This window comes from Brassica napus, chromosome A5 (assembly GCF_020379485.1).
Source record: "Brassica napus cultivar Da-Ae chromosome A5, Da-Ae, whole genome shotgun sequence".
In the NCBI taxonomy this organism is placed as follows: domain Eukaryota; kingdom Viridiplantae; phylum Streptophyta; class Magnoliopsida; order Brassicales; family Brassicaceae; genus Brassica; species Brassica napus.
Genome location: NC_063438.1, coordinates 2,692,350 through 2,705,167, shown reverse-complemented (window position 1 = coordinate 2,705,167; position 12,818 = coordinate 2,692,350). Strand labels below are relative to the sequence as shown.

At 36.5% G+C, this 12,818-nt stretch overlaps 3 protein-coding genes across 3 annotated transcripts; all 3 read right to left on the bottom strand.

Moving 5' to 3' along the window:
* Nucleotides 1–2,821: 2,821 nt before the first annotated feature.
* On the bottom strand, nucleotides 2,822–4,664 carry LOC106454559 (metalloendoproteinase 4-MMP-like). Its single transcript, XM_022719061.2, has one exon. The coding sequence runs from the start codon at nucleotides 3,976–3,978 to the stop codon at nucleotides 2,956–2,958; it is 1,023 nt and encodes a 340-aa protein (XP_022574782.1). The 5' UTR covers nucleotides 3,979–4,664; the 3' UTR covers nucleotides 2,822–2,955.
* A 128-nt stretch (nucleotides 4,665–4,792) lies between these two features.
* LOC106450765 (elongation factor G-2, mitochondrial) lies at nucleotides 4,793–9,383 on the bottom strand. The gene is made up of 19 exons (XM_013892511.3): nucleotides 8,906–9,383; nucleotides 8,534–8,755; nucleotides 8,338–8,459; nucleotides 8,116–8,266; nucleotides 7,700–7,771; nucleotides 7,462–7,557; nucleotides 7,310–7,398; nucleotides 7,160–7,226; nucleotides 6,972–7,010; nucleotides 6,817–6,877; nucleotides 6,600–6,709; nucleotides 6,426–6,500; nucleotides 6,254–6,322; nucleotides 6,045–6,166; nucleotides 5,812–5,937; nucleotides 5,511–5,732; nucleotides 5,369–5,429; nucleotides 5,214–5,267; nucleotides 4,793–5,122 (listed from the first exon to the last, which is right to left on the bottom strand). Exons 1-19 carry the CDS (start codon nucleotides 9,308–9,310, stop codon nucleotides 5,018–5,020), a joined length of 2,268 nt encoding a protein of 755 aa, XP_013747965.1. The 5' UTR covers nucleotides 9,311–9,383; the 3' UTR covers nucleotides 4,793–5,017.
* A 1,335-nt stretch (nucleotides 9,384–10,718) lies between these two features.
* Nucleotides 10,719–12,767, bottom strand: LOC111212840 (cell number regulator 6-like). Its single transcript, XM_022714444.2, has 4 exons — nucleotides 12,512–12,767; nucleotides 11,704–11,818; nucleotides 11,236–11,504; nucleotides 10,719–11,166 (listed from the first exon to the last, which is right to left on the bottom strand). Exons 1-4 carry the CDS (start codon nucleotides 12,617–12,619, stop codon nucleotides 10,927–10,929), a joined length of 732 nt encoding a protein of 243 aa, XP_022570165.1. The 5' UTR covers nucleotides 12,620–12,767; the 3' UTR covers nucleotides 10,719–10,926.
* Nucleotides 12,768–12,818: the final 51 nt, after the last annotated feature.

The window sequence follows — 12,818 nt, the reverse complement described above, 5'->3', positions numbered from 1 at the left end:
ATAAATTATAACAAGGAAAATTTGAAAACATATATATACCTAATTATATTTGACAATTTGCTCGGCTCATGTGCTGTAAAATTCTGCGCCATTGTTCAACTAATTAATTAAGGCCTATACATTGAAATACATATAATTATGAACTTTTAAAAGCTCAAAAATAAATTAAAAGCGACTTCCACAGTATAATATATATGCTGCAGGCGACTAATATGTAAAAGAGCAATTAGTCTGAATTATTTTATTTTACGAATAAACGAGTTGTGTTCGGCGGATAAACTATTGATTAACATTAATATTGCCCTCCATCTCTTAGTTTTTTTCCAACTAAATGCAGGTATACACATGGTTTACGGTACGTGCCGACAATTTTAGTTCTTGACCTATCCACACAAGTTCTAAAGATAAATTATTTTCATCTTTTACGAAAATAAATATTAATGTTAATGAAGAAAAGTCATTTACCCACGTGGCTGCATGTGGGGGCCATGAACATCACAAAAGAAGAAGGAATAAGGTGGTTAAAAAAATAAAATAAAAAGTAGATAGAATACAGAATAGTTAACCATTTGACCCTCCATATATATATTATATGAACTTTGTGTGTTTAAATTTGAGGCTTAACTCTCAGTTTCCCTACAAACATGAAATTAAATAGTAACTATTGGTTTGCACGAGTAAAATATCATCTACACAAAACTAAATGTTAATATGGTTTAATTTAAACGAAGGAGAAAGAAACGGGCCGTGTCGTGTGACGCTTACTAGGGTTTATCACAATAAGATAAGCTTTAATTTATATAACATCGTGACTCTCCACAAGGGCCCAACCCCACTGCACATTCAGTGTTAATTAAACACGATGGCACGGCAGGAGAGGTACCCATATGAGATATTTGTTTTTTACTATTCTTTTAATTAATCTTCACTTACTACCGACAGTGTCTTTTCCAGCTGGCACCTTCACCTTGGTGCATTTACTTTCGTACACGGTACATTCCCATGTTAAAAACCTTTTTTTACTATTTATATAATTATTTTCCAATAAAAAATACATTTGCTGCAGTAAAGTAAATTTATATCTTCTAAAAATAAGGAGATAGAGAAAGCGAGAAAATTAATCTAGACGAAGTACATCGACGTACGGTGGCAGTGGAACTATCTTCTCGTTAGTTCCTCTTCCTCAATCAGAGTCACTTGTTCTGGTCATATATTTTAAGAAGATTTTTTTGCTTACTTTTTTGAGTGCCCCCGAATGTTGTGGTCTCGTGACTCTAGTAGTGGAAGTGAGCAAGTGACCACTATGAACGCTCCTAAGTCGCATAAACTAATATTAGTATACATGTAAGTACGAATATATATGTCATTATTGACATTATACTAAAGCTTTTTTGTTTATTCTTTTGATTTTTTGTTTCTTGAATCACGTGACGTGACAGAGGACGGTGATCCCAAAGTAAACAGCAAGAACACGTGCGGCCTCATGTGCCCATAATGACACCGAATATTAATATATGAGTTTTTTTCTTTCTCAACAACACTAGGTAGCTCTTTTTTAAAAAGTCAATTGTAGAAGAAAAAAATTACGTTTAAATATAAAACAAAAGAAGTAATCTTAAAAAAAAAAAAAGATAATAATCCCTTCTGACGGATAACATGCAAAAATGATACACCATATGCTCTTCCTTTATCCCTCTTGTCCCCTTCTTTAGTATTTTCTTGTGTTTAGTAAATAAGTGTTTACTCCATATGTACAAGTATACAACCTTTACTTTACATGCATTATACCTCCATAGTCAGTTTCACATTCTCAAGCAACACCCAAGAATGGTAGTGTCAATTCTAGAGACTTGCATTCATTCAAAGTTTCACCATTACGTACCTAACTAGGAAAACATAATAACTCTCCATCCAGCGATAAAGAAATGATAAGTCGATGGCTTAAATGGATAAATAAAAGAAGAAGAAGAAAATAGCGTAAATAACAGAAATAAGAATTCGTATAATTGTGACAGAACAAACGATAATTTAGCTGTTAAGCAATATAATTTCTCAAATGAACTCTATGTATAGATTCATTCTCGCCACAATGTTGGGAACCATTTGAAGATGATCATTTTCATGAATATGATGATTTATTTATGAGAAGAAACTGCACAAGAAAATATTTTAGACAAATTCTCAAAAAGTACTGTCACAGCTGGAATATTTATATTTCCTATTTTCCCCAAATTACAAAACTAAGCTTATGATAAAAAAATGTATCAAAATATTGATATTAAGTTATTTGTTACAAAAGAAAACAAGTTTTTATAAATCTTTTAATTTTAAGGGACAAAATTGCAATAGTGTTCTGCTCTTAAAATATTCCTCAATTATTATGATTTATAACCAACAACCCAAAAACTGATAGAGAAGAGATGAAAGCGATTTAACCAGACCGTACCGGCTATATGTTTATGGGCCGTGGAGCCTACTTTATGTTGAATGCGACAGCGACAATTGAAGATAGATATCCAAAGAAATTGTGTCGGACCTATTCAATTCTTTTTATGAAATAAGTTACTCAGCATTACTGCATTCATCTAGACAAATCTAAAGTTTATTTGTCATTTTCCGGTTATATGGATCCTGGCATCCTCTGGTGTGTTTTGTGTTACTTCTTCCATACTTGAGAAAAACATAGGCCAAAGTTACATCTTCGGCCTGATGTCTGTTAATTTACGTATAACTTCAAGCTAGCAATCATCATGTTGACAGTCTACTGGGCCGTTAATATTATAACCCATTTGTAATGGGCCTCGTTGCAGCTGTATGTCCATGTTATAATAAACATAATACATTCAACACTCCTGAGCTTACAAAAAAATAAAACAAGACGACTTAACTATATTCCATGCATTCATGATTCTATACAATTTGAGATTGAATTAATCCACTGTGGTCTATGCGAACCTAAAGATTAAAAAAACCGAGAACGAGAAGAGTACTCAAAGTCGAATAGATCACTCCTTCGGACCGAACCAACTTGCCATCAGCAGCTAGATTGGTCGAAGTCTCCGACGCAAGTAAACCACTTAAGTTAAAATTTGGGTTAGTTCCGTACAAAGACTGTACTCCAACGACATCATCAACGTTCAAATCCACTTTCTTGCTTCTGGGCTTTAACGTTGGGTACATAGCCGCGTCTTTCGCCGAGCTATGGCCCAGCCCAAGCACGTGACCTATCTCGTGCACAGCTACAGACTCCAAATCAACGGCAACCGTCGATTTCTCCTCATGGAAATCGACGGCCCACGTCTCTGCTTTGTCCAGATGAAGCCTACCGTTTTCCGGCGAGAAAGTGTGCGCTAAAACGCCCAAAACACCGTCGAACGGCTCTCCGTCGCCGTGGTCTCCGGCGAAGAATCCGATTTTGATGTCGGCGATGTCGTAGTCCTCTGTTTCGACGAAGCTCACGGGGATCACCGAAGCCCACTTGGCGAAAGCGAGTTTGAACACGCGGCGTATTTGTGTTGGTGTTAGATAAGGGGTGAGGTTCTCCTGCGAGAAGGCGTAGGTGAGTTGCAGTGGAATGTTGTCGTCTCTTGTCCACCTGGGCCTTCCGGGGAAATACACGTATTTTTGTTCTGTGTGAAACGGCGGCGTTTTGGAGTCCACGTCATCGGGGAATCCGCATCTTGGTAACCGAACGTGTGACAACGTGTCGGAATCTGGTTTCCCGGTTATCGGTAGACCGAGATTTTTTTGGTAGCGAGAGAGAGCTTGCTCGAACGAGACGTTGTTGTTGTTGTTGCGTTGGAGGTAACCGAACCGGTGAAGGTGACGTTTTATTTCCGGTATATTGACGTTGTGCCGTGATGGTTTGATCGTGAATTGAGATGGGTTTTGAGCTTCGATGGTTTGTGGGATATGATAGATAAGAAAGAAGAAGGAGAAGACGGTGATGGGTTTACGATTGTATGGATGATGATGCATGGTGTGATCGATGATGTTGAACCTGTAGTGGAGGGAAAAGCATAGGTTATAAATATATATATATAGAAAGATATTTTTGGTTTAATGGGTTTGGAACGTTTGGTTACTAAATTAATGAATGGATTGTATTTAGTTCAGGAGTAAGTTATTTACTAACCAAAACACACCAAATTTTGATTCGACAAGTTAAGTAAAATAAAGGAAATACTACGTTGACTGTTGAGTTTTAAAGATATAGCAGTATAAGAAGAAAAGTTCAATAATACTACTCTCCCTTGAATTGGGACTTCGACAAAGAGAAAACGTGGAGGTTAGAACGACTTGACAAACTTTTTTCACAAAAAAAAGTTTTGGTTTAAAATTAAAACATAGTATATGTTTGGTAAAGTTATGAAAAGGTTGGCTTAAGAAAATAATCAGAAATTAGATAGGAGGAAATAGTAACAACTTAAAACGAACGGGTATGATGTTAGTCATCACACCAACTCCTCTATGAGAAAGAGAAGAAGTAGCTTTGAGATGAAGTATAAAAGAAAAGTCTGAGCTAGTTCGTTAGAGTCAGTTTCTTTCTTCCTATTTGACGTGAAGACTACTCTATGTCAATGATTGTCTCCAACGATTTCTGGTAGGCTTATTTTGGACCCTATCTTATCATATAGACGATATAAAAGACTAATATTTATTGATACGTCAATTTATGCTGAAAGAGTTGAAAACACTTTAAAACTGTAAATAAAAGGAAGAGCCATTTGTTCAAAAAAAAAAAAAATAGGAAGAGCCATTTAAACATTACAATTACCAAAATGGATGTCACTGGTGGACCAAGAGATGGGATTAATATTAAAAAGGTTGAAGGGCTCATGGCCCAGTAATCTTGAAATAGACTTTTTTGACAAAGCCTATCAAGAACTAACATTTTATGCTGAGTGATTTAGTTCCCTGTATGAAGGAACCGTATAAATAATGTTGAGCTATGAAAAAAACACAAAACAAATCATCGATTAAAAGATGACAAAACCATAGGTATCGATCGGAGGAACTAATCAGTTGGTTTGGTGGCGTTGTGGGCGTTGACGAGCTGAGTTTGGACATCGTTTGACACAGCAGAGTGTTCTTTGTATTCCATCGTAAATTCTCCTTTTCCCTGTCCAACATTTACACCAAAAGTAAAATATTATATTCAACAATGTCTTCGTAATGTTCATGAATCATGGTAATGGTGAGGATGGTAGTACCTGTGTCATGGAGCGAAGAGATGTGGAATAGCCAAACATGTTGTTCAAAGGCACCTGTTATAAAACACAAACATGGATAATATTCACATGTTAATTACAGTTTCAAGATCTGAGCGGATTATTATTAGTAAGAAAAGCTTCGTATTGGTTCTCACATGAGCTTGGATTACTGAATCATCACCCTCCTGATCGTTTCCAACGATTATACCTTTCCTCCTGTAAGAAAAAAAAATAATTAAGCTGAGCTATTTTTACCAATAAACATGGATAAAAAGTGTTTGTTAGAGGTTTTGTTACTTGTTGAGGTCACCAGCAACAGTGCCCTGAAACTCTGTTGGTACTTTCAACTCAACCAACATGACAGGCTCTAGAATCACCGGTTTAGCCGCTGTGTAACACAGTCTGAACGCGTATATTGCAGCCATTTTAAACGCAAGTTCACTGGAATCTACTGCGTGTGAAGCTCCGTCTGTCAATACTATCCGAATATTCTCTACCGGATGACCAATTAGTGAACCCCTGCAATACGGAATCACGGGTTTCACAGTGACAACATGAAAGGAGAAGCAAAAAAAAGTCAATAAAAAAGACCACTCACGAGTTTGCAGCTTCTTTGAAACCTTTCTCGATTGCTGGTATAAAACCAGACGGAATCGCTTGTCCAACAATCATGTTTTCGAACTCAAACTTCTCTTTAGAGTCAGATGGTAGAGGTTCCACATACCTAGCAACAGTTACAAGTGTATTTGAGAAGACATTAGGATTGGTTTACAAGTGATCGATCCCCTAACATCATTTTTTATTTTAGTTTTTAACTTTTTACATACTCACCCGGTAACTCTACCGTACTGACCCGCTCCTCCACTTTGCTTCTTGTGTAGATAATCGAACTCAGCTCGCTGAGTGATAGTCTCCCTAAAGTTGACACGAGGCTTGCCAACAGTCGCATCAACCTGTTTGCAAAAAAAAAAAAAATAGGGGATTTTTCGTTGAGAAGAGGCTATATAGTGAGATCATTGTGTAGGATTAAAGTCAGGTACCTTATATTCTCTGCGCATACGTTCAACATAAATATCCAAATGCAATTCCCCCATACCAGAAATAATCGTCTGTATCCCATTAAACGGAAGAATTATCAATGTTGTAATATTAGCAAGGATCGAAATAAGAGAAAAGGTGATGAGAAGCAACAGAGTTTATAAGATAAATTACCTGGTTACTGTCGGGATCCAATCCCACTCTGAAAGTAGGATCCTCTTTCTGGAATCGTTGCAATGCTTTTGAGAACTAACACCAGAAAATAGATTTTAGTAGCAAACTTCTCAAAGCCAAAAAGTTAAAGAAACATATCCAGTTGTTTTAGCTACAAAAATTCGTAAGAGTTACCTGTCCACCCGAATCTTTTGAAACTGGTTGAACAGCCAAGGACATAACAGGTTCAGGAACACTCATCGATGTCATTGTGTACTTGACTGATCCATCTGTAAATGTATGACCTGATAATATAACAAGGTTAGGAATTTTATACCCAAAAGTACGTCACACACCCAAACAAGTAAATTACGTTAAAAATAATGAACAAGTACAGCGTTATCTACTGTACCTGATGCACAGTCAATACCAAACACAGCTACGATTTCTCCAGCATGTGCCTCTTGAATATCCTGAAAAGTATAATAAACTTCTAGAATTCGACACGAGAGTTGCTACCATAATGGAATCTTAAGGAGAAAAATAATCTGCAACAAGATGTCTTACCTCCATATCATTAGAATGCATACGGACCAAGCGTGGAACCTGCACCAAGAAACATTTAAATAGCTTTTAAATAAAATGAAGTAAAGCAGGCAATATACTTATGACAGTGTAAATTTGACACAGTGTTATGCACAGACCTTCATGACACTGAAAAATCTCAAAAGCAATACGTACATTCATGGACTAACCTTTATTCTCTTTTTAGTATTAACATTTATGATAAAATCACCCTTCTTAATCACGCCTTCGTATATTCTGCATTAACAAAAGAACATAAGTTAGCGTTCAGATATTTTAGAAATCCAACCCATCCCATCTACAAGAGATCAAGAATTCACCTAAGATATGTTAGCTGACCAAAACGTCCCTCCTCTAGTTTAAAAGCCAGCGCAACAAGAGGTCCATCTGGAGAACCGGTCAAGGTTACCTGAAATTCACTGTTTTAGAATCGGTTTACTTTTTATCGTAAAAGATACTGCAAGTGGAGTACCTTCGCTTCTTCATTATCCTGGTCAAGAGCATAGTTATTGACTTCAGTTGGACAAGGAAGATAGCTAACAACACCATCTAGTAGAGGTTGTACTCCCTGCAGACAAAAAAAAAACGAAACAAGCCAGAAGTTGAAAACTTTTCAATACATTTGATATGACAATATAAAGAGGAACGCAAGGATAAAAGACCATCCAAACTTGCACAGTATCAGCTGTTACATACGAAGAAGCAATTACCTTGTTTTTGAATGCACTGCCCATAAATACAGGAACAAACTTCTGTGCAATGGTAGCTCTGCGAATAGCTTCCTGCTCATGTATACAGCAGGGCAAAAAAAGTTAACAATAACGAAACTGCAAAACGAACAATAATATCTAAACATAGCAGTTCATTGGCTCTAGAAATGAAAAGACAAGACAATGTCTAAGGCAAGTAGGATCCACATGATTCAACGTTCCCTCAGAATTGATCTCTGTTATAGTGAAATCAGTTAACTAACTACCATAAGTTTGCCAACAATATCTATTAATAATCCGGGAACTATCTTCCTTCGATTCATGCGATGAGTGTTGCTTTTACTATCATCGCCGATTATATGCGTACAATGCCAAAGACGTCAAATAGCAAACACCAGAGGAAAAAAGAACAAAACCTCAAGCTCAGCAGCAGTAACAGGCTCATCATTTAGAAACTTCTCAGCGAGCACATCATCAACTTCAGAGACTGTCTCTATCAATTCTCGCCTCTTCTCCGCAACCAACTCTTCCATATCAGCCGGAATATCACCAGCCACAACATTCTCACTGCAATTCATACACAATCAAAATGTAAAACACAAGCAACAATACAAAAAAAAAAGTATTTTAACACAAACCCGCTGGATCCATGGAAGAAAAGAGCTTTCACATGCACAAGGTCAATAAGACCCTTGAAATTCTCTTCTAGACCAATAGGCATTTGCACAGCTGCACTATGATGCCTGAGCTTAGCTCTTGCCTATCAAATTAAAAAAACTTACATAACCAGTAAAAAAAAGCTAACGCATTCCATTGAAAGATCATACAACATACTTGGCTCAGCACTTTCCATGGATCAGCTCCCATTCTATCAAGCTTGTTGATAAACGCCACTCTCGGAACCTCGTACCTCCTCATCTGCCTGTCAACAGTAATAGACTGACTCTGCACACCACCAACACTGCATAGAACCAAGATCGCTCCGTCTAGTACACGTAAGGCTCTCTCCACTTCAATTGTGAAGTCAACGTGACCAGGAGTGTCAATGATATTAACCTAACATCAATCAAACAATCAGTTAACCAATCAAGTAGCCTAGTGGCGGATGTGTTATATATACGGAAGCTAGACACCACGGTTCGATTCTCCCCAAACGCAAATCATTTATATTTGTTCGATCTCTCTCTCTCTCTCTAATCTACTCACCTTGTAATCCTTCCAAGTACAGTAGGTGGCGGCGGATTGGATGGTGATACCTTTCTCACGCTCCAAGTCCATGGAGTCCATCTTAGCGCCGACGCCGTCTCTCCCTCTGACTTCGTGGATCTCGTGGATCCGCCCCGTGTAGAACAGCACGCGCTCGGTGAGCGTGGTTTTCCCCGAGTCTATGTGAGCTGAGATCCCGATGTTGCGGACCTTGTTCATCGATTCCTTCCACCATGGCTCCTTCTCGCCTTTCGCGGCGCGGGCGGCGTTTCCGGAGGAGAATCGGCGGAGGTGGAAGTCTCCGGAGAGGAGCGCGGCGGTGGGGGAGGATGAGGAGCGTTTGTTGGAGGAGGAGAAGAGTCTCTGGAGGAGGTTGGGGGACGGAGATGGGGGAAACCTCGGCATTGCTTTTGGGGGAGGAACGAGGGTTTTAGAAAATGGGTTGAGTGAGGTTTTTAATACTCTGGGAAAATGATGTCTTTTGCGAACTTTTTTATTTTTCCTGTTTTTTCGATTTAAAAATTAGAAAATAGTAGATATTTTGTTTTTGTCAACTTTTAAGAGAGAGGAGCTTGTGATTGGCCATAAAATACACAAAGCTAAAATCGAATAATGTGAATCAATGTTAAAAAATCTGTAGGTGGTAATTAGGTGCTTCATCTAGTTTACTAGGCGGATTATTTGAGGTTTAAACGAAGTCTAGACATTAACGAATTATTGATATGTTTTATATATATACTAGATTTGGACCCGCACAACCGTGCGGGTATTAATTTTCATGTTTATATATATTTTTTACATAATTAGAATATATTTTTAAAGTTACTTATATATTTAAATGTTTATATATAATTATTTTAAATATAACAATTTGATAGTTTTCATGCTGTAAGTTAATTGATTATTTCAAATCATCATATATATTTGGTATTTTTTTATTATATCTATTTTTAAATTAGTTTTTATTCAATTATTATGATCCTGATCCGTAATTCAATACGCTAAATTTTTTTTATCAGTGTTTTTTTATGTTTATTCATTTAATATAATAACTATATATATATATAAAAAGTTTAAGATCAGTTAATTTTATACATGAATTATCTAATTTACTAATATTAACCCGTTCTACCAACATATTATATTAATTTATCAGTTTAAAATAATTTTATCATATTTAGTTAAATGCAATGTTTTATTTTAAAATGATAGATATAACTATAAAATAGTAAAATTTAGTATACTTTTTTCATTTTATAAAAGATAACTGAGTATATATATTAATGTATAATAACATTAATTTCATTACTAATTACAAAATTAGTGAAAATATTTATATACAATTTTTGATAATTAAGATATTGTTATAATGTTTTTCAACAGATTTGTTAAGAAAATTAAATATACATATTTATATTTTAAATTAAAATATATCAAATTATATTATGATTTAAGTAGTTAAAAGATTATATATTAGCATTAAAAAAATACATTTAATACAAAATTTTAAATGATGATCCAAATAAAAATATCACACATGAATAAATGTAAGTTTGTTAACCAATCAGGATTTTTAGGAGTTGATGTTATATTAAAAATGATATATTATTAATCCACATTATTAGTACTAAATGAATGATAACTAATTTCAAGTGAAGGTCCATTTTTAAAAAAATCATACATGAATCAAAGTTGTGACTTCTCTTTTAATATATAAGATTTTACATCTATATTAAATATTTAATTTTTGAGCTTAATTAGATATGATTTAATCGATTAGAATGATGCATAATCACTAATTCACAACGATAGCTAAGATAAATAATCTTCTTCCACATCCAAAGAGATCAAACCTCAAAAGTTTAGTTATGTAAAATGTAAAAAAAAGGTACTAATGAACTTGTTCTTAGGACAAACTTGCATCTGTAAAACCAACAGAATCAGCTGGTACGAAAACTTCTCTACATAAAAACGCAAACAGCTTAGCGAGCATAGGCAGCAGAGTTTATAAGGAATGTTTTCTATAGAGGGACCATCTCGAGATCATTGTGTTGGCTTTTGGCAGATGATGGAGATGATGATGAAGAAGATGAAGCGTCTTTGTTCTCTTCGGTGTTCATCGCTTGAACTGGAGGAGGATCCATAGTGGTTGAAGACGAAGCATCTGCATCAGAGAGATGATTCTTCATCTCCCTGTGTTCTTGACACAAGGCACACCAGTGCAAGCAACAGTGAACCATGCAATGATCACACGGCGCATTCTGCAATCACAATGGTCAAATTCAGAGATCATAGAGAATGATCTGATGTGGGGTTTTGTTTTTTTTTACCTTGAGGTGATATTTCTTCTGGAGTTCTTGGCGGAACAAGCCTGAGTAGATTCCACACATCCACCACGCAAAGAAGAGGCCTTCGCATATCACAACTGTTGTTTGAGGATCAATGTAGCCACCGAAGAGTGCGGTTACTGCTGCAAGAGCCATTCCTCCCTCAACACAGACTGCATGGCAAACGCATGGTTGTGTCCAAGGAATCTCATCCCTCACAGCTTCAATGTTACGCCCATACAGTACACAGGGGCAAAAGAGACCAGTCCTGCCTGCAAATCCATACAAAGAGCATTCAAAAGTGTCTCCTCTTAGGTAACTATCCTCTTAAGTAACTATATTAAAAAAAAAAAAAAAAAAACTATGCATCTTCCATTAAGAAAGGAAGTTAGAGGCATATCAAACTCTACAATGGAACGTGAAACACGTTACTAAGGATCATAAGCTACAAAAGAAAGAGGAAGGCCTCACAGCTCTCAGGGTCTTCAGCACAGCCAAAAATGCCAGTGGTCCAGTTTTCATCAGAAGGGGGTTCATAGGTTTCAGGTAGAACTTGCATACATTCATGGCACTTGCGAACATTCAACTGTAAGCAAAATTTCAAACAGAGAAGCAGAGTAAAATGATTGTGATACATGGATTATAATAATCAGATCACATCAGTGGTATAAATATGTCACACTACAATGACTCACATAATAAGAAGAAAAAAAGAAGGATGGTGTATGTTTCTTCCTTCCATCACACATTCTCATACGGAAGCTAAGCTTCAAAGTAATGACACTAGAGTCTAAGCCTTATTGATGAGACTAATCAGGCTTATAATCAGTGATTGTATTATACATGACTTATAATCAAGCTCAGTAGTATAAAATATCACACTACAATGACTCAATGGATACATTCTCACAAGGAAGATAAGCTTAAAAGGAATGTCACTAGAGTCTAAGCTTTATTGATGAGACTAATCAGTGTTGAAACCAAAACTTCAAAACAAGTAGTGCTTAAGAAGAAATCGCTAAGGTTCAGGATCTAATGCACGACAGATCACGATTGATCGGAGAAGTCTGGATCATCAGAGACTAGTTACACTCATCACAATCACGATTCCATCTCCTTCGCCTCATCGAGAGGTATAGATCAACACAAACAACATTCGGAATCAAAACGTACCGAAAACTATTCCGATTACGATACAGATCTGAAAGGAATAACTGATCGGAGTTCTATAGAGAAGTGCGTTCGGCTAAATGCAAAGAGATAGGGAGAGATTGTCAACCTGAGGAACATCTATGGGCTGGTTGAGTTCGCCGGGGGTGATGTCTTCCACAGGAGCCTGCTCTTTCCTCAATTTCACGTAACGCGAAGCGGCGCTTCCCTCCGCCATCGAAACCGGTCAAGAGATTTGAACCGAACGAACGAGTAGTCGTCTCTGAAAATGCAAATCTAATCGCAGAAGGACGTTTTGTTTCGAAATGCGTGAGTCGTCGTTACCCCGTCCGTCTAATAAGTAATAACCCATGTGATGATTAAGGAAACAAATCTATTTAAAATAATGAATTTTTATCTTTAAAAATGGACACCAC

Excerpts from the sequence above, each read along its gene's own strand:
- LOC111212840 (XM_022714444.2), bottom strand. The coding sequence starts at position 12,619 with ATGGCGGAGGGAAGCGCCGCTTCGCGTTACGTGAAATTGAGGAAAGAG. Across the intron at positions 11,819-12,511 it reads AGCCCATAGATGTTCCTCAG|TTGAATGTTCGCAAGTGCCA; the intron begins GTTGACAATCTC and ends TTTTGCTTACAG. Across the intron at positions 11,167-11,235 it reads AGAAGAAATATCACCTCAAG|AATGCGCCGTGTGATCATTG; the intron begins GTAAAAAAAAAC and ends TTGTGATTGCAG.
- LOC106450765 (XM_013892511.3), bottom strand. The coding sequence starts at position 9,310 with ATGCCGAGGTTTCCCCCATCTCCGTCCCCCAACCTCCTCCAGAGACTC. Across the intron at positions 6,501-6,599 it reads CAAAAGATTCGGGTGGACAG|TTCTCAAAAGCATTGCAACG; the intron begins GTAACTCTTACG and ends TTCTGGTGTTAG. Across the intron at positions 5,938-6,044 it reads CAGTACGGTAGAGTTACCGG|GTATGTGGAACCTCTACCAT; the intron begins GTGAGTATGTAA and ends AACTGTTGCTAG.
- LOC106454559 (XM_022719061.2), bottom strand. The coding sequence starts at position 3,978 with ATGCATCATCATCCATACAATCGTAAACCCATCACCGTCTTCTCCTTC.